General features: G+C 37.7%; 2 protein-coding genes across 2 annotated transcripts; one reads left to right on the top strand and one right to left on the bottom strand.

Annotated features, from left to right (window-relative positions):
* Positions 1-111: 111 nt before the first annotated feature.
* On the bottom strand, positions 112-4,876 carry frk (fyn-related Src family tyrosine kinase). The gene is made up of 8 exons (XM_061270753.1): positions 4,326-4,876; positions 2,804-2,925; positions 2,569-2,732; positions 2,322-2,490; positions 2,060-2,218; positions 1,402-1,583; positions 1,133-1,292; positions 112-1,042 (listed from the first exon to the last, which is right to left on the bottom strand). The coding sequence occupies exons 1-8, from the start codon at positions 4,694-4,696 to the stop codon at positions 834-836; spliced, it is 1,536 nt and encodes a 511-aa protein (XP_061126737.1). The 5' UTR covers positions 4,697-4,876; the 3' UTR covers positions 112-833.
* A 1,362-nt stretch (positions 4,877-6,238) lies between these two features.
* On the top strand, positions 6,239-19,926 carry lama4 (laminin, alpha 4). Its single transcript, XM_061270750.1, has 40 exons — positions 6,239-6,583; positions 8,465-8,566; positions 8,670-8,797; positions 8,879-8,959; positions 9,038-9,252; positions 9,493-9,593; positions 9,843-10,023; positions 10,246-10,329; positions 10,404-10,555; positions 10,835-10,945; positions 11,046-11,157; positions 11,344-11,508; positions 11,638-11,831; positions 12,383-12,499; positions 12,592-12,740; positions 12,870-13,011; positions 13,085-13,178; positions 13,256-13,372; positions 13,530-13,715; positions 13,791-13,930; positions 14,051-14,215; positions 14,315-14,460; positions 14,535-14,697; positions 14,771-14,904; positions 14,979-15,150; positions 15,233-15,364; positions 15,466-15,608; positions 16,247-16,376; positions 16,444-16,581; positions 16,693-16,826; positions 17,019-17,183; positions 17,334-17,487; positions 17,587-17,750; positions 17,826-18,015; positions 18,195-18,350; positions 18,527-18,686; positions 18,839-18,963; positions 19,073-19,166; positions 19,348-19,464; positions 19,534-19,926. The coding sequence occupies exons 1-40, from the start codon at positions 6,476-6,478 to the stop codon at positions 19,686-19,688; spliced, it is 5,616 nt and encodes a 1,871-aa protein (XP_061126734.1). The 5' UTR covers positions 6,239-6,475; the 3' UTR covers positions 19,689-19,926.
* The last annotated feature ends 1,174 nt before the right edge of the window (positions 19,927-21,100 follow it).

Genomic DNA, 21,100 nt, shown 5'->3' with positions numbered 1-21,100 from the left:
GATTACTTGTGAAAAAAATTGCATTAATTATATAGTATATAGGCATTCTTGAATTCATGAGCATCCGAAAGAGCTTTCATTTCCTAAGAAAAATCAATATAGAGAAACATAGCAATTTCAGGATTTTATTTAATTAACTTATTTTATTCAACATAAAATTCAGTAAGATTAACTAAACAATAGCTTAGTATATAATCACTTCATGATATTAAACTTTTGTTAAACTGTACAAAATTACCGACGGGGTCCACTAATCTACTTTGTTAAAATGATACACAATTATATTTGCAAATCATATGCAATACCATAGAGTAGAAACTAGGAAAAGAATACTCAGGTTGCTCAGTACAGCAAAGAAATGACACCCGCTGATATCCAGACACACAAAAGTTGACAACAAGAAACATGTTTTCTAATTGTATGTTTAAAAAGACTACAGTTACTGTACATGAATCTTCAAGAATTAAGATCGCATGCAATCAGCTGAGGTAAGATGTTGTAAGTATGATTCCTTCATTGTCATATATTGTTAAAAGAACAGCAGGTCACAAAGTGGAAAGAATGCAGCTAAGGTGAATTGCAAGTACAACTGGTTCATCGAGATATTTGTAGACTATATTTACTTCTTTGCTGAAAGCAGAACCCGTTCCGCTGTCGAAACACAAAACCAGGAGGACTACAGCGACAGTTTCCTCCCAGGATGTCACAGTATTACATCAAAAGTCAATCAGGTTCTAAAGATAACTAAGGAAATTTCAAAATACATATCCAATGTATGTATGGATTCAAGTGATTTTCTTTTAAATGTATTATTGAGTTCTCAGCTCATATTGCTAATATTTTGCAGTGTCATCGTAGGAAGTGGCACGCAGGTCAAAGAAGTCCTCCAACTTCCACTGCAAGGTCTCAAATGTGGGCCGGTCCTGTTCATTCTCATTCCAGCATGTCATCATTATGTCATACATGATTTGGGGGCATTTGATTGGGCGTGCCATTCTGTAGCCTTGGGCAACTTGTTGGACAACCTGGTAGTTTGTCATGTCTTAACAAAAACAAGAACAAATTGTCAGAGCTAACAAAAAAAAGAAACAAGTTGAAATGGTGTCATTTTTTTTTTTAAACCTGTTCTTACCTGGGTATGGCATTTTACCAAATGTCACGATCTCGTACAACAGAATACCAAATGACCAAACGTCAGATTTGATTGTGAATAAGTTGTGGTGGATGGCTTCAGGAGCAGTCCATTTCACTGGGAATTTGGTACCTTCTCTTGCCTCATACACTCTTTCATTCTAGATACAAAACACAAGTTGAATTGCACAATCAAAATACTCCTGAGTCACAAAGATTTCTCCTACAGTCCAAAAACATCGATACTAGATTATTTGACAAGACGCATACCTGAAAGACCCTGGCGAGACCAAAATCGGCCACCTTGCATATGTTGTTTTCTCCTACCAGCACATTCCTGGCAGCTAGATCTCTGTGAATGTAATTCTGCAACTCCAGAAAAGCCATACCAGATGCCACCTGAGCAGCCATCTCAATCTGGTCAGTGAGCTGTAGTTTGGTACCCTTGTCCTCTGAAATTATTTGGACAAAAGTAAAAGTCATTGTGTGGAAGTTGTACATTATTTATTATTATTATCAATATTATTGTTATGATTACTATTATTATTCGCATGGAGCCTGCTAGCATAGCGTATGTTGTGATGCGTTTAAGTTCCAGCAAAAATATGGGAATTTCTGCCTCTGTCGGAATTTTACTCAACCCTCTTCCTCACGTCGGATTTTCAATTCATCAAGGATATTAATTTAAGAAGCCAGATATACAGAAGACATACAACATACTTCATGATATTTACTTGTTTTAAGACCACTTTGAATATAAACGGTGGCGCACTTCCTCTCTCGGGCTCCCTTGCGATTAATGATTCGTCGAAGGTATGACGCATTGGCTTTATATACTACATTCTAGTCGCCGAATATTGTGCACGACTCCAGCAAGCATCGGAACGCCCCAGTTAAAAATATAATAAGATTTTTAAAAATAACATACTTTGGAGGTATTCGAGCAAGCTGCCATTCTTCATCAGCTCAGTGATTATATAGAAGGGTTCTTCCATGGTGCAGACAGCATAAAGTTGGATTAGCTTGGCATGCCTCAGTTTCTTCATGATTTGAGCTTCTCTGAGAAAATCATCTGCATCCATGGTACCTTGAATATATATATGAGACAAAAGACTCTTAGTAAAAGAAATAAAAAACCTGAAGTAATGTTTTCTGAATCGGTAATAAATCGCCTACTGTTGGTGACTTACCAGGTTTTAGGGTCTTCACAGCAACGGCTGTTGTGTCATTCCATAGCCCCTCGTAAACCTCTCCAAACTGACCTGCTCCTAGTTTATGTAGGAGCTTGATGGAATTCCGGTCAATCTCCCATTGGTCCACAGTGTTATAGGATAGACCATTAGTCTGTGGAGCTTCAATCTATACAAACAGACATTTTCAATTTGTTATGCAATGTTCAACATTAGCACTTAACTAGCTAAAAATTTGCATTCTGACCTTTTTACATGGTTGTTTCAGACACACACATAGGCCATCTGCTTGTTCGGAATAGTGCTTCACTAACTTCTTCAACGTGTCAAATACTTTGGTCCTTGAGACATAGTAGTGACCGTCTTCTGTTTTTTTTAGTTTGTAATGCTTCACCTTTCCATGGTCCAACACTGAATGACAAAACATGATCAAAACATCTTAAGTCTCCTGGGTTAACTTGGTCCAATCACTTGTTTCTTACCTGAGAGGGAGAGCTCCCCTGGTTGGGTTTCACAGTTTCTGATTAGGAAGGCTCCTTCTTGATTCTGTCCTGTTAACAACATCTTCTCTGCATCCGCCCTTTTTGTCTCCGGAAAATACCAGCTATACATTAACGTGAAAACAGAAAATAAGTTATTCAGACATGTCCTGCAAAGTAAAGTTGACAAAACATATATGGTTTAAATAGCTGCTCAGTTGTCTTTTTTTTTTTCTTGACAATTATCAATGCAGAATCTCTTGAAGTGCTTGTGTTTGTGAATAATTTCATCTTTCTTGCTCCCAACAACTTGAGTTTGACATCTGTGTTTTAAATGTATTGGGGACCAGCTTGATAATAATAATAATAATAATAATAATAATAATAATAATAATAATAATAATAATAATAATAATAATAATAATAATAATAATAATAATAATAATAATAATAATAAAAGATGCATTGTTTGAATGTAGCAAATAACCTATTCAAAATAAAAATAGTTATCAATAGAACTACACAAAATAAAAGTATTTTGCTGATTGATTCATTGTATTCCATACTGCCTTCATAGGGTTCTAATTACGAACAACTAGATAGGTTGAAAATGAAATATAAACATATCTATAGGCCAATCTGTGAGTTTTTTCACTTTAAGCATACTTTTGTACATTACATGCCTGTCCGGAAAAAAATAGAGGGTATTTTATTTTAGTATGGTATGTAGTATATAGTTCTCTGACAATTTATGACACATTTAATAACAATCATCAAGTGTAGTGTGGTATACTATTAACATTTTTAAAAGTTACACGTAATATGCTAGAAATATTTTGCAAATCTTTTTTTACTTTCGGTCTTCGGTGAGACAAAGAAACATGACATGACGTCATAATCCTTGAGCGACCAAAACTACTTTTAACATGTAAACAAAACAGGATAAACCTGTGTACACCTTTTCGTCAATCAAAGCTAGTCCAGAAGATCTTTCAATCACTTAAATTCCTATCTTTGCAGCTGTACTTTTAAAATTGACGTCATATTGTGTTTATATCATGTATTATAATAATATTGTAATATTATGTATTGTATCATATAATTACTTCACTGGTTCTTCTATATCAAACTATATTCTTGTTTGATATAGAAGAACCAGTGAAGTAATTGAAAAAGAAAAAAACAAGATGAACCTAGTACAACTATATCATATAATGTTTGAAAATATTTACGAAGTATTCTTTTGGAGTAATATGCCAAGGAAAGCCTGATCCTGACAAGTAAATTATTAACTTTTGACCATTACCAACTAGTCTGATAACATTGCCTAAAATAAAGGTCAATATTAAAAGCGCTTTTTTTAAGATTACGTTTAGTATTGGTCAAAAAAGTAGATGGTACGGGCATACTATGTTTATACATAATACATGAACATTAAAAACAAGAATAAAACAAAGTCTGATTATACTTTGCAATTCAGGAAATGGAGAACGTATCTGTTTAGGGCGGCACCACCACTACTTACGGTTCTGCATTGATACTTTCCAACGGCGCCACATAATTTGCGGGGATATAGCCTTCTTTGGACGCCGAAAGTCCGATGAGCCCTTTTGCAAACCACCAGTCTTGGGTATTTTTATTCAGAACTTCCAAAAGGTCACCTGCGTTGAAGCTTAAGTCCTCCTCGGTACGAGCAGAGTAGTCATAAAGTGCGACATAACGATTCTTGACATTAACAAAGTGGTTGCTCAAATTTGGCTTGTCTTGGTTTCTTTGGGCAGCGCCAGGGTTTTCAATGACAACTGGTTCGCTTTTCTTGTCACCTTTCGTAGGAGATTTCTTAAAATATGTGAGACAACTCTCCCAACAAGCGGAAAACCTCGTTTGGATATCCATGTTCGCAGTCAATCATAGCAATTCATTTTGAGTACATATTCCAATCGGGGTCTCTCTCATGATTCACCACAAGTCAATTTAATATTCCGAAGCAATTATCAAAATGTATCGGAGCGCAGCACTCGTCTTTGGTGAGCATAGTCCATGGTTGAATGTACAATCTCACCTGATGAGGTGTCACTTGCTATGAGGCAATGTCGCCTTCATGTACTACTGGAAAAGTAGGGAAATTTCCCCTCCTGATTCATTGAAATTCAAACACACGCACGCATACGCACGCACACTCACGCGCGCACACGCTACTACATAAAAACCATAAATACAGGTTACAGTAATCCTCGTTTATCGCTGATAATTGGTTCCAAAAACCACCCGCGATAAGTGAAATCCGCGAAGTACGGTCAGCAACAAGAAGTAGTGGGCAGTCTAACGAGTTAGCGGAAAGATTTCGTGAAAACGGACTTCTAAAGGAATGTTAACGAACATTTGGAGCGATACTACATTGTCCTAAAGGTTAGACACATGTTTCCTCAATTTAGAAGTTTTATTTGGACTTTTAAATTATTTTTTAATTTGGAAAAAATATCCGCGATGTAGTGAAGCCGCGATAAACGGAACGCAAAGTAGCGAGGGATCCCTGTACATACGTGTAGTGATGTGTGCTAACAGATGTCACCAATAGATGTCAGTATAAATCCCATCCATTCTCATCACTGCTTATTCTGTACGGGGTCTCGGGGGGGTGCTGGATCCCAGCTCACTATAGGCGAAAAGCGGACCACACCCTGAACTGGTCGCCAGCCAATTACCAAGTCAAAATTATTCAATTAAATCGGAAAGAGTTTGTGGCACCGTTGTGAGTGGCGGCATTTTCTAGAAGCCTATTGGGTTGCGCTCAATTCATTAATATGTCTTTTATAAATCCACTCTGCGATCTATCTATCTATCTATCTATCTATCTATCTATCTATCTATCTATCTATCTATCTATCTATCTATCTATCTATCTATCTATCTATCTATCTATCTATCTATCTATCTATCTATCTATCTATCTATCTATCTATCTATCTATCTATCTATCTATCTATCTATCTATCTATCTATCTATCTATCTATCTATCTATCTATCTATCTATCTATCTATCTATCTATCTATCTATCTATCTATCTATCTATCTATCTATCTATCTATCTATCTATCTATCTATCTATCTATCTATCTATCTATCTATCTATCTATCTATCTATCTATCTATCTATCTATCTATCTATCTATCTATCTATCTATCTATCTATCTATCTATCTATCTATCTATCTATCTATCTATCTATCTATCTATCTATCTATCTATCTATCTATCTATCTATCTATCTATCTATCTATCTATCTATCTGGTGCTACCGTTCGGGTTCCTGTACAGTACGTATAGTGAACATAGGAAACTTCCCAAGTGTCTTCTCTTGCTCTCCCCTGCCTCGGTCCTTTTTCCTGCCTTTCCATCTGCATGTGATTTAGACACACTGACTCAGGCAGTGGGGGAGGGCAGTTTTACCAAGTGAGAAGATTCAGCGCTGGCAACGAGAGAGAGAGAGAGAAAGGGAGGCAGTTCACACAACTTTGTTTATTCTACTCAGCCAGGACCAGAACTAGGCAGAGTGACAAATCAAGACATTGGAGCAGTGGAAAAACGGAGCTACGCAGAAACTCTCCCACTGTCTGTCTAACGGACAGACACAGATTGAAGGGAGTCCAACTAAGCCAAAACAGAATAGGCTATGGCTCCTAAATCTATTTGCTACCTCTGCCTTTTAGGCATTCTCACCGGGATTGCCTCTTTATCGTCTGCTGTCAGATTTGGAACAAAGCAACAGACATCATTGAAAGTAAGACATTTGACTTCATGTGTTTGTCAGCATTGATTTTGACACAGTATTCATCGTGGAGACAGTTCATGCAGGATGGATATTGATAAGTGTACATTTTGGTGCTATTTTCCGATTGTGTAGTTTTGCTTTGGAGATTCCTGCATGATTAAACTTTGAAAGCCTCAATATCTTCTAGTGCTTTCACCACTGCCATGTCTCATTTGCCCCACCCTGACTAATACTGTTTTACTTTTTTCTTTTCGGTAGGTTGTCATGAAATGTTACACTGTTTTGTTTTCATGCCAATACCCATATTTTATATTGGGCATTAGTTAAAAAGGAATTTTAGAGTGACTTCTTTCCCAAATATGGAAAAACAATTCCTTGCATGCCTGATGAGGATTTATTCACTTTTCATATGTCTCCGAGTCTTCAGACTGCATGGCTCAACTCCCACGGACTGACTGTGAGCAGTTAGGGTGACATTCTCATGACCCGACATTTTTTTTTTCCATTTGAAGGACATTCCAGGGGAGTTACCATGAATAAGTTTGCATTTGTGTCCCTCCACAGATCACAAGAAGGAGGTTATTAATGCAAAATTTAATAATCAAACTGTTATCATTTGATAAACAGAATTAAAAATAAAAAGCGGAAACTTGACTTGTTTTTGTGTTTAACACTATTTTCAGCTTCATGGCATACCGAAGTTGAATCACAGCGACACAGGCTATAAAAGAAGTTCGAACAATTGAAAGACTGTGACTTTCTCTAAAAGACGGCGACTTGCTGAATGTCATCTTTGTTATCCAGCAGACCGAACATGGTGGGAGGGACACACCGATGTGAAATGAATACTGACTGTGCTCCCCAAATTCACATAACGTCACACCAAGAGAATGATGTCTAATATTTCCAAACAATAGAAATGTGATCTTTATATCTAACATTATTACATTTATATACAGTATACTAAAAAGTCCATGAAATGTATACATGAGCAGCAGTATTGAACAAACACAGATAATTAAGAAAAACAATATGGCGGAACTCGCCCGGAATAAACAAACTTCTGAAGAAGAACATCAAATGACAAAAAGCAGTAGGAAGTTCAACAAAATACACAAAGACCAGTTATGTCAAGTCCAAAAACAATGCTGGCATCAGAACAGTCAGAGAAAGATGTTTGTGTAACAAATGACCAATCCTACAATTTATAGAAAGACGTACACAATGCTAAAGCAGAGCGTAAAACTCAAATTTAGAATTTAGATCACGTTAGAGCAGAGCTACACTTCCTGACCATCTGTTGCATTTCCTATAAGCACTTCAACCCCCTTCCCATGCATTCTCTACAGCGTAAGCACTGCAGCTGTTTAACACGTCATTCTCTGGTCAAAGAGCCAAGGCCTTAACCGGTTCCAAACACTTTAGGTGACTTTAGAAATGGTAAACAACAGATACTGTTTTGCAAATGTGATTTATAACTAGGTTAGTTTTTTTTTAGAAGAATCATTCAAAAGGTTTCTTGTTTGGGTGGACAATGGAATATCTGAAATTGGAGTTGAGATTCCTCATAATAAAAACGATACGCTGTTTTCAAATGGACCCCTTCGGCTGCCCAACAACATGCCTGACCTATTAACGTAACAAATGACCCGTATGGCTGCTTACACCTTAAAAAAAAAGAAAACTTTCTATACAAGGTGCTTTTCGGATTAACGCGATTCTCAAATTTTGGAGCCCAAAGTCTAATTTAAAAAAAAAAATCAAAAAGCTAAATCGAGATTTAGTCTAGCTCTGCCAGTGTGTGAGGGCAATTATCTCTCTGATCCCATTACAAAACAATCATTGTTCATCCACTATATTTTTTAATTGTTAATCTTGTCCACTCTTTAGGTGTGTGCGAAGGGATTTTTCCTTAGTGAACAAAACAAATGCTTGCCTTGTAACTGCAAGGGCCATGCGGATCACTGTGAGGACATCACGGGAATTTGCCATGTAAGTTAACATATTTGTTTCAAAGACACAAAGTTAATTTATTTTAGTAAATAAAGGCACATAGGAATACTTTAAAGGATACATGCATTTTATTGTATTTCAGAATTGCAGCGATCACAGCGTGGGTGATTTCTGTGAAATGTGCGAAGATGGTTATATGCTAGCACCTAGCCAGGTTGGACGCCATATCTGCAAACCCTGTGCCTGCCCTCTCTCTGTTCCCTCAAATAAGTATGCCTGTCTGTAATTTTTGCTCAATATAAATATTGAACATTGCTAAGCGTAATATTTTAAACAATTTTTTTGGGCCAGTTTTGCAGTACATTGTGACAGGCAAGGTAACATTCAAAGATGCAAGTGCAAAGAGGGTTATGCTGGACATATCTGTGAGAGGTGAGGATTATTTTGCATATTGCAGGAATTATGCATAGAAGAGATTTTTGCTTTATGGTAATAACTTCATTTTTCCAGGTGTGCACCGGGTTACTATGGCATGCCAATGAAAATTGGTGGTTCCTGCAAGCGATGTGACTGTAATGGCAACTCTGACCCAAACCTGATTTTTAATTGGTGCCACAATGTAACCGGCCATTGCCAGCACTGCTGGAGTAACACCGCTGGGCCGAATTGCGAGAGGTGTGCTCAAGGTTTCTACGGCGATGCCATCGGTGCCAAGGACTGCAGAGGTTTGGTCATAATAAATGTTTTGATTTAAATTTGTGATGTTCCAATAATAAACCTGAGTGAAGGTAGACCCATTTGGCAACTGGAATGAAACAGTTCATTTCAGCAACATAAATATATCACAAACAGGTTTTAATTAGGTGAAGGTTCTCTTTAAGGTTTTGCAGTTCCAAAAATAAACTTTTCACAATGCTTGTTACACAACCTCTAACACAATACTGTGTGTCCCATGTCTCTCCCAGAGTGTGAGTGCAACAAATGTGGTACATCCTCATGTGATGACAGGACAGGAGTGTGTCACTGTAAACCAGGGGTCACTGGGAGACTTTGTGACCGCTGTGAGGTAAGACAAACCTGAAGCAGCTGGGAATGAATCAATCAAAGTAAATCATTTAATTTCTGGAGTTAATTGGATGATGAAGAAAAATAGGAGCAACATAGTTGCATAAGACAATTTGTAATTTTAGTATTGACACATAATGTCGATGCACACATAAAATAAATTGACAGGCCATATCTGGCCCCCGGGCCTTAGGTTTGACACATATGAGTTACTAGGTCCTAACATTGTTTTTTGCACTTACTTTTACAGGAGGGTTACTCGGGTTTCTCCAGCTGCCAAGGCTGTCAGAGATGTGAATGCAGGCCAGCTTCTCTCCGTCCCACCTGCCATTCCCTCACTCACAGCTGTCTGTGCCGCCCGGGCGCTGGAGGACGTTACTGTGAGAGGTGTCTTCCAGGCTTTTGGGATTATAGCCCCTCTGGCTGCAAGAGTAAGTTGTTGAATCATCATGCAATTGTTCTCAAGCCCGTTTAACTGATAAATGATCCGTGGCTACTCTCCAATGGTAACGTATGGTAACAACTCACTTCTCAGTCAGTTTTATGAGTTCCTTCCCCCGCCCTTCCATCTCTAACAGCTGTAGAACATTTTTTGGTCTTTGAGCCAAAAGCCATAATGATGTATATAATATGCAATGCATTTTGTTTTACAGAGTGTGACTGTGAGAGCAGTCACTGTGATATGCACACAGGAGAGTGCCTACCAGAGCCTGCAACAGTTAACCTATGCAATATCAGTAAGATGAGTTAACTACAAATCAGCACCTTCAAAATGTTCAACCTTGATCAACCATATCTAAATTCTTTGCAGGTTGCGATGAATGTATCTGGCATGTTATTGGAGACTTGCGGCTGTCCAACAAAACATTGGACCATTTGAGGGTTGGGGTGTTGAACGTTTCTACTGGGGCTGCGGTTAATGACAGAGTTAAATATTATAACTACACAGCTCAACACCTGCAGGTAAATAAACAGATTACAGTGATCACTCGCTACTTCGCGTTTCGTTTATCGCGGCTTCACTACATGGCGGATTTTTTTCCCAAATTAAAAAAAACATTTAAAAGTCAAAATAACATTTCTAAATTGAGGAAACATGTGTCTAACCTTTAGGACAATGTTGTATTGCTCCAAATGTTCGTTTACATTCCTTTAGAAGTCCGTTTTCGCGTGTTAGCACCCCAAAAAACAAAAATAAACATTTTGAATGGTTGACAATATGTATCTCCTTGTGTGTTTCAGAATCAGTTTCATACCTGGAGAAACAAACTGTCTGAAATAAAAACAGAGACTGGGGAAGTGGAAGAGTCAACACGGGAGGTCGTATCGGACATGAAAAAACTTAGTAAATCGGTAATTTCCCTTGAATCACAATTGATAAGGTTGAAAGGTTAATTTAGCGCACAATGGCTAAATTTATTGTGTCTTTTTTGCTTTATGTTTAAATTGATAGGAAAGCACAATAAAGAGTCTGGGGAGCCAACTTGATGAGGAAACACAGCAAACTCTAATGCTAGCTAAACAGTTCAGCAAAAATCTCACTGACCTCAATATGCGCATTGAAGGTAACATTGCTTGATTGACAGTTTTATAATCTAATAGTTTTATTTGTGTTTATATTTAACTTTTAAAATGTCTAATAATCTGTATGCAAAATTCACATTGTTCAAATTGTTTTTTAAAACCAAGCCTTAGATTTAATCTGACCCCAGCACACAATAACACTGTGATATTTTTGTTTTTGTCTGCAGAAATGATCCATGAATGGGAGCTGTACAGTGTTTACCAGGAAGCGGACCCCGAGTTGGTCAGGAGAAACACAGATGAAGCGATAAGCGTTGTGAGCAGAATGAGGAATCTTGATTTGTCCACACAAGGGCCTTTAACCATTGAAGAGTCAACTGAAGCTCATGATTGTAAGTGTATTTATTTGAGTTAAGAAACAAAACTAAAAATAAAAACAAGCATATTTTGTAAATGATTATGCAGCACAATGAAATATAATCTATTAAGTGTAATACAATTCTCCTCTTGGTTGTATTTAGTATTAAGGCGTATTCGTCAGTTGGAGAAGAAGTCACTGATTACGCAAGGTCATCTCACCCCGCTCAAGTCGAATTTGTCTCGCTTTACGGCCAACCTGTCCGACGCCCAGTCCTTCCTCCAGAATGCAACTAGTACAATTGAGAAGGCGCGGGATATGAACAACAGCAATGTCCTCAAATTCCAGAGGAATGAGGTAATTTCCCATGACCTTTAGGGTCAAATGAATGCTGCTTTTCTTGGATCTCTTCCAGGTTTTTTTCCTGCACACTATTTAATTTCATACAGTAAGCATATGTACATTTGTAGTAGTCCCTACCCTTTGCAAGCATACCTCCTCAAGCTCAAAGCTTATAAGATAAAATAGATAAAAAGAAGAAAATAGATAAAAGGATAGCATGTACCTTTGTCATAGGTGTCAAATCTAAGGCCCGGGGGCCAGATATGGCCCATCACATCATTTTATGTGGCCCGCAAAGATAAAATTTTACATTGACTTTGTGTCATTACTAAAATGACAAATTGTCTTTACGTTTTAAAAATAGAGATATTGATGGACTTGTCTAGGTGAGTCAGAGTTCAAGCAGATTGTGACAGATTCTTTAGTTGAGCCATCACTCGATTAAGATTTCTTTTATAACGCACCGTAATGCAGCAGATGAGTTTTGACTTTTCCATTTCTTATAACAACCAATATCTACTTCTATTGTTGGCGTTTAAACGTTGCAATGTTTTTTTTGTCTTCAGGAAACGCTGCTGAAGATGGCAACAGAGTTCACAGCTATTCAGAACAGTACGGAAAATGCCAAAAAGATAATATCTAAATCACAAGATAATGTGGATGAGATTGATACGTTAGTCCAGGTAGGATTGCCTTTTTTTTTTTTTACATAAAACTTGCTGCATACTAATAAGTGCTTAAGTAGGTTTCTTTGTTTCTGTCTTTTCCCAAACAGAATGTAACACAGTACCATGCTGCAATTGATGGTGCCAGCCAAAAGCTGATGGAAAAGATGGAAGACCTCTCATCTGCTGACACAGAATTGGTTGGAAGGGCAGATGAGCATGCTGAAGAGCTTGAACGACAGGCCACCGAACTGGAAGAGTAAGAAAATTGTCTCAGTAGAGCATGGGTGTCAAACCCAAAGCCCGGGGGCCAGATACGGCCCGCAATATAATTTTGTGTGGTGCGTGAAGATGACGCTAATAACATATGCTAACCTATTTGTTCCAGGGACCTGCGAGATAGTGATACCAACGGATTTGTGCAGAAAGCCATAACTGCTGCCAATGTCTACATCAATATAGCTAAATACATCAACGACGCCAATATCACATCACTTACGACCTTGAATATATCCCAAACAGCAAATGAGGTAAGTTGCCAGAATCTAAAATAAATATATGCTGCATGCTCATCACCTTTATTTTTTTTTCTCCATGTTTCAGTCCGTCACTGGGATCAACATGCAGCTTGATGATCTAGTGGTAAAATGCGACAATGTTTTCAAAGAGTCTGTTTCATTGCATTCCGAACAAATAGGTAGGCATCATTCAAACGTTATAGCCCGACATTGTTGTGTACGATTTCTTTCCACATTCTCATCATTCTAATTCCAGAGATAGAAGCCGAGGTGGTCGATAAGCTGAAATACATTGAGGAGACAAGAGAGACCTTGGATAAAAACACCAAAAAACTTGAAGAAATTGTGCAGGATATTTCTGAAATTCAAACAGGTAGAAGAAAGTCCAGTAAAATGGGCTTCATTTGATATTGCTGTGAGAATGTACTTCACTTGTTAGGTCTTGGGTTTTCTCTATGTCTATGTCAACCATAATTCTAGCAATATGGACAGATAAATTAATCTACCACAACTTCTGCAAACTTTTCTAGTCAGAACTAACGAGCGACTGGAGTATGCACTCAAGGTGGCTCAGGGAACTCTCAACCGATCAGCAGGAGTGCTTGACACAATTACGCCCATCAGTAACAAAGTTGAGGAATGGGCTAAGAATCTGAACGAAAATAAATACTCTACAGTTGCCTATGAGCAAGCCATTGATTCTGCAAAGGAATCAGGTGTGTTATCTTACAGACTGTTAAACTATTTTAACTAGTCACTTCTTGCCGTGCTCAGTGTTCTGTACTTTACAGTGGATCACCTCCATTTTCTTGTTCCTGAACTTTTGGATAAGCTTAAGGTGGTTGAGCAGAAGAAGCCTATCAATAACATAACTGCTAATGTCATGAGAATCAGAGAACTCATAGCCCAAGCCAGAAGTGTGGCAAAGAAGGTTCGTAAAGAAAGTATGACACCAAAATATAACACAAGGGATTCCAAACAAAGGAGCCCTTGACTCCGATTATGTAAATCGAAACTAAAACAGAAGGTCAAATTTGATTTTCCATTCTAGGTTCAAGTGTCTATGAAATTCAATGGTCAGTCATCAGTGGAGATTCATGCTGATACCAGTTTGGAAGATCTGAGGGCAGTGACGTCCATCAGCTTATTTATGAGAGTTGACCCAGACACAGACCCAATAGAGGACCGTTTCATTTTATATCTTGGAGACAAAAATGTAAGCATGTAATTATACTAATGTAATTTAATAGTGGATGCACAAACGAAAGAAATGCAGTTTTTGTAATATTACAATATTTTTGTATCTTGCTGTTAGGGTAAGAAAGACTACATGGGACTTGCCATCAAGAATGACAACCTTGTGTACATGTATAAACTTGGTGGTGAATACATTGAGATCCCACTGAGCTCAAAACCTGTCAGCCAATGGCCTGCTGTATTCAACTACATCAAAGTAGAGAGGTACTGTCAAGCAAAATTGAATTCAAAGAACACAGCGGTAATATGATTTCCTGTTTTCTTTTCTTTCTTGGCAGGTTGGGTCGACATGGGAAAATCTACCTAGTAATCCCCAGTCAGAGATCCACAGATGAACAGAAGTTCATTCAGAAAGGCGAAGCTCCGGGAACGGACTCACTTTTTGACGTTGACCCAAAAGACATGGTGTTCTTTATTGGGGGTGTCCCACCGAATGCAACGGTATTTCATTTGTAACTAGAAACAAATCAACATGATATTGAATAATTTCCTTATTTGAATTATTTCACTTCAGCTCCCACCACCTTTGACTCTGGCTCCCTTTGTGGGCTGCATTGAGTTGGCCTCCCTGAACAATGATGTGATCAGTTTATATAATTTCAAGAGCACTCACAAGATGGACGTGGTTGCATCACCACCATGTTCCAGGTATTTTCTTTCAGTTTAGTGCATTCTTAGTGAATGTTGGAGTTTTATATCCCAGTTTTTTCTTGTTATTGCAGGTACAAACTGGCTTTTTCACAGAGCCGTATTGCAAGCTATTTATTTGACGGAAAGGGCTATGCACTGATCAATAACATAGAACGGAGGGGGAAGTTTGGTTACGTCACAAGATTTGATATTTCAGTGCGAACCGTCGCAAACAATGGTGTGCTTTTCATCATGGTCAATGCGGTAAGTGCAAACTTTAGGAATGAATACTCAGGAGACACCCTGACATTGAAAAAACTGTTTACTGTTGCTTTGATTTTCCCAGGATAAATTTTTCCTTTTAGAAATAAAAAATGGATTTTTACGCCTAATGTATGATTTTGGATTCAATGATGGGCCAAAACTTTTGGAGGATAATATACCAAAGCTAAAAATAAATGATGCAAGATACCACGAGGTACGTTTTTCTTTTTTTAATTGGTCTAATAATATGCACAAGATAATTAGGCTAATTTTAATTCCAACTAATATGTTCCCTGTTTTTGACTCATGGTACAGATCTCAGTGATCTATCATCAGTCAAAGAAAGTTATCCTTCTGGTGGACAAGAGTCATGTTAAATCTTTGGAGAATCCAAAAACTACTTTGCCATTCTCAGACATCTACATAGGTGGAGCACCCTCAAACATTCTCCTATCTAGGTGAGTAAAAAAATTCTGCAGCCAAAAACATGCTTGCTTATGCAGTCGAATGCGAGACAGAGAATGTGAATTTCAGTACATAAACCTCATTACCGTATTTTCCGCACTATAAGGCGCACCTTCAATGAATGGCCCATTTTAAAACTTTGTCCATATATAAGGCGCACCGGATTATAAGGCGCATAGAATAAATAACTCAGCCTTGCTCAAACGTTAATGCAATCCCAATATAGTAACACTCGAAATAGTGAAAACAATAACAGTATATCAATAACTCAACGTTGCTCACACGTTAATATCACACAACACACAAAATAAACACGTAAAGCTTACTTTAATAAGTTAGTCCTCATCCACGAATCCACACTGGTCCATATATAAGGCGCACCGGATTTTAAGGCGCACTGTCGGCTTTTGAGTAAATTTGAGTTTTTTTAGGTGCGCCTTATAGTGCGGAAAGTACGGTAATTAGAAAACAAGCTAAATTCAAGCATTTTTAATGCCAATTTGTAACATTTTCATGTATTTGCTGGACAGTTAAAATGTGTGAAACAAAAAATGGGTTTAACAGAAACAAAAAACTTTTGCAAGATTGAGGTAGATGGCACAAAAATACAGCGATATGTCTTTCTTGACAGGTCCGAGTTATCTGCTGTGGTTGGTCTCAAAGGTTGTGTCAAAGGCTTCCTATTCCAGAAAAAAGACTTTAACCTCTTAGAGGAGCCTGGCACCATTGGCATCAGTAGTGGCTGCCCCGAGGAATCCTTTGTAAGTGCTATGTTTAGTCATTTTTTCTGTAATAAACTGTGTGACATGTTCTTTTTTTTTTCTCCAGGCATCTCATAAAGCCTATTTCATGGGCGAGAGCTATTTGGGATCTTCAGCAAAGATGACACCATTTGACAATTTTGAAGGAGGCCTCAACTTTAGAACCGTTCAATCCAGTGGATTATTATTCTATCACAATGAAGGGGTATTAACACACTATTTAAAATTAAATTTATTTCATCAACATTTCTTATTTTAGTTGCTGGTGCTATTATTAGCAATAATTTGATTTTTTTTTGCATTTTTACCGCTTTAGCCGGACGAATTCAGCATTTCCCTTGAGAACGGAGCAGTGGTGATGAACACTCGTGGAACAAGAGTAAAATCACATAAGAAACACTACAATGATGGAAATACACACTTTTTATTGGCCTCGGTGAATAATCACAAGTAAGCATTTGATTTTACTTTAATGAAACTTTTTTTTTTTATGCAAAGAATTGCTATACTTTTTGATGGGTGTGGTCAAATAATACTATTTTTATTCTGCTACATTTTATTCTGTTGCATTTTTAGTTATTTTATGGGTTTACAGCTAAATACTGATTGAGACTCAATACAAGTGTTTTCTTTTCACCCGAGGTATTTATTATTGGTGGACGATAAAGACAAGCAGGAGAAGAAACGGCCACAATCAGCCACAAGACTCACTTCTGATTCGACAGTAAAGAATTTCTACTTTGGGGGATCACCAAGTGGTATCTTAAAGAACTTTACAGGCTGCATTACTTATGCCTACATAAACAGGTAGATCACTTCTTAACATAAGATGCATGACCTACATGCAAATCGGTTGAAGACTGCAAAAAATATTAATTGCCTGAAATGCTAAAATTGATTCTTTCAATTAGTAACAAAAACAGATTGAAATATTTATTTTTCTGTGTCTTTATGTAGGCAAGACCGAGATATTGAGCCGGAAGACTTCCAGCGCTACACCGAGAATGTCCAAACCTTCCTGCAAGACTGTCCAGTGCAAAAGCCACCTGCTGCTCTTTCACCGAGAAACAGAGATGACGATTATATAGCCAAACGTAGGCAATCTCGTAAGGTAAAAAAAAAAAAAATGAATTAAAAGAATTTCAGTAAACCGATATATTTGAATTAATTTCTAATTTAGCCCAAAAATCCAATATATAATTTGCCATAGGTTAACAGGGATGAATCCATCCACAAATTAAGAAGTGACAGTGAAGTGAGCATTGCTCCCTGCCATCTTGCAAGTCACCAAGCAACACAACATGCCTACCAATATGGGAGCTTTGCAAACAGTAGGCAGCACTACAAAGAGCTCCCCAAATCCTTTTCTCATAAGTAAGTCTTCCGAGGATTCTTAAGTATCTTAAAAGCTTTCTCTAAAAATATAATATGTCACTGTTTTCCTCCCAGGTCCAACTTTTCCTTATCCCTAAAGACCAACACATCATTTGGCCTCATTTTTTATATATCTGACATCCAAGAGAACAATTTTATGACTCTCTTTCTGGCCAATGGTAGACTTGTATACGCCTTCAATGTAGGTAATCAGCGAGTGGAAATCTGGAGCAACGGAAATTACAATGATGGAGCATGGCATAATGTAAGTTCATCGTGTTATTCCAGAGCAGAGCTATTTTGTGTAATATATATTTTTTCAGTTTTGCAATGATCATTGTAAATAAAAATAATATACTATATCATATAAAATATAATATATAATATATAAAATATAATATATAAAATTGTACAGTAACAATAACTTCTGCTTCCTTTCTGAAGGTGATTTTCATACGTAATGGAAATATGGGAAAATTGATCATCGATGGGCTCACAGTGATGGAGGACAGAGTTATGGGCAAAGTTGTGCCCTGGCATGTCAGCAGTCCTCTCTATTTTGGAGGCGTACCTCCAAAGCGAGCGCAGAAAAATATTCAGGTATGGATTTGTTTATTTTTTTTAACTGCATATCCATTACTCCAATATGGAAAAATATGGTGATCAAGGTATTTATTGAAAAGGACCTGAAAGAAATAATTATTTCATATATTCAATATATATCTAAATGCTAGATAAATCAAAATATTTTTATATATATATTTTTTTCTCTTTAGAGTAACTCAGTAAACAGCTTTTCTGGCTGTTTGAGAAATATTCAGCTCAATGGACACCGGTTGTCATCAGCGGATGAAACATTTGGGGTCACGCCATGTTTTGAGGGACCTACTGAGGCAGGAACATTTTTTGCAGAGCAAGGAGGCTTCATACTTTTGGGTAACCTTTTGCTCTCCAGTATTTAAACCCTTGACATAAAACAGTATGGCGTGCCAGATCTGGCCCTCGAGCCTTAAGTTTGACACCTGACACATCTTTATGTCAAGTCAACCTCACAGAATTTCTTTCTTCTGCCTACTTCTATCTTTTAGACATACTTGACTTGGGACCTAGATTTCAGCTAGAAATGGAGGTGCGACCCCGTGTGACATCAGGTGTACTTCTCCATGTGCCCATAGCAGAGGGTTATTTTTCAATATACATTAATCAAGGAGCAGTAAGTATACGCCACACATTGACTATGCTACCATACATTTCAAAATAAATTGAAAATATCCTTGTTCGAAATCTTAAAATTGTTGAAATGAACAGAATATATTTTTCAGGTCGTAGCTGTTTTAATTGATGGGACGGAGGAATTATTGGCAACAGTTTCTCCAAGACAGTCTCTGTGTGCTGGGCACTGGCATAGAATTGCAGGTGAGTATTATGTTGTGGTCAAAATGCATTTAAGAATTTCCTCATAAGCAGAACATATTTTGTAAAGGAAATGCATGCCTGAAAGGAAGCATGAGATTATATCTCATTTTATTTTTTAATTCCACATTTTTTCATATTGATCCTGTCCTCTTTTATGACTACCTATCCAACTTTATCACAGTGATGAAAGATATGAACAAACTGAAGTTGCAAGTAGACCAAGAGGTCCACAGTGTGGATGGGTCTCTTAATCTTCATTCTCCAATCACCGGGAAGATTTTTATTGGTGGAGCCCCAGGTTAGTTATCTCCCAATGTTAGTACTTTTTTCATCTTTTCAAGTTTTTAAAGATTTCTCTACCTTTCAGATCTCTCCCTTGCAGGCAGCCATGTAAGCAAGGAGCCTTATGTAGGTTGTATGAGGAACCTGAGGATCAACAACAGTGGTGTAAGCTTCAGTGACGCATCTCTCGTCAGTGGAGCGGTCAGCATAGGATCCTGTCCGGCTGTGAATCAACAGTAAAAAAATTCCAACTGCCATATTAATAACAAGAATGAGGAAAAATATAACAACTTAAGCTTTTGTTACAACCACATTAATGCCATTAATCAAACTGAAACACTCAAAGTATACATTTGGAACATAGCGTCCAATTTCACACGGTATACTAACCTTGCTAACTAATTATGTTTCCTATCTTGTATAAATGGCACTGTTTGGGCAACACAATTTTGTTTGTATTAAATGTGTTGGAAAGTTACATTTTTGTGTGTCCAATTCCCATTTTGTGCTAATTGTACTGTGTAGCCAATATCCGTGTTGTTTTATTAAACACGAGTCCAACATCTACAACTATAGATGTGTCAATATCGGGCAATAATATACAGTGATCCCTCGCCACTTCGCGTTTCGTTCACTACATAGCGGATTTTTTTCCAAATTAAAAAAAACATTTAAAAGTCTAAATAAAATTTTTAAATTGAGGAAACATTGTCTAACCTTTAGGACAATGTAGTATTGCTCCAAATGTTCGTTTACATTCCTTTAGAATTCCGTTTTCGCGTGTTAGCACGATCGAGAATCAGCATCTTTCCGCTAACTCGTTAGCCTGCCCAGTACTTCTTGTTGGTGATCGTACTTCGTGGATTTCACTTATCGCGGGTGGTTTTTGGAACTAATTATCCGCGATAAACGAGGGATTACTGTACACACACTATATACAGTCTCTCTGGCCTGGATAAATGTGTGATGGTTAGCATGCATCTCTAATAAACTAAATATAAACCATATTTAATAGTCTGTGTGTCACAGATCGGAGCAGGGCGACCAAATACTGATGGACCAATGTTTATTGACGGGGAAAGGGGTAGTGGGGAGCAGGAATAACTGGGTCAGAGCAGCTCGAATAAGGCTCGGTCGGCAACGGACGTCCACTTGGATCAATAACAGAAACAGGTAACAGCCGACAGGTAGCGAGCCATGCCAACAGATAACAATCAGGTGAGAAGAATAGTCAGACTTACACAGTCAGGTGGCAATGTGAACAGAGTAGTACAATAACATGAACATGGTGAACCGAGAAGGAGAAACAAGCGGGCAGGGTTTAAATACACAACGGTTAACAAGAGGGAGCAGGTGATTACGGTAGACGCACAGGTAGGAAGGGGGTTGGAAATCTGTAAAACTGCCCTTTAGCACCCAACAACTAACTAACAGTTCCTGTGGTACATGGTCTGGTAAAGTTGACACTGGATCAGTACAAACGCTCAGGAGTCAGGCACTGAAAACAAAGTGTTTCTGTTTCCTGTTGCACATTGAAGACTTCATTTGCTTCGTTTCCAAACTTAGTCTGGCACCTGTAGGAGATTGTTTGTGTTTATACATTCTGGATCGCAGTCATGTTTTTGTTTTAATTCATTAGAGAAAAAGACAAT

The sequence above is a fragment of the Syngnathus typhle genome, linkage group LG22 (assembly GCF_033458585.1).
Source record: "Syngnathus typhle isolate RoL2023-S1 ecotype Sweden linkage group LG22, RoL_Styp_1.0, whole genome shotgun sequence".
In the NCBI taxonomy this organism is placed as follows: Eukaryota; Metazoa; Chordata; class Actinopteri; order Syngnathiformes; family Syngnathidae; genus Syngnathus; species Syngnathus typhle.
The sequence above is the reverse complement of the archived record's forward strand: the minus strand, read 5'-3'. Positions and strand labels throughout refer to the sequence as shown.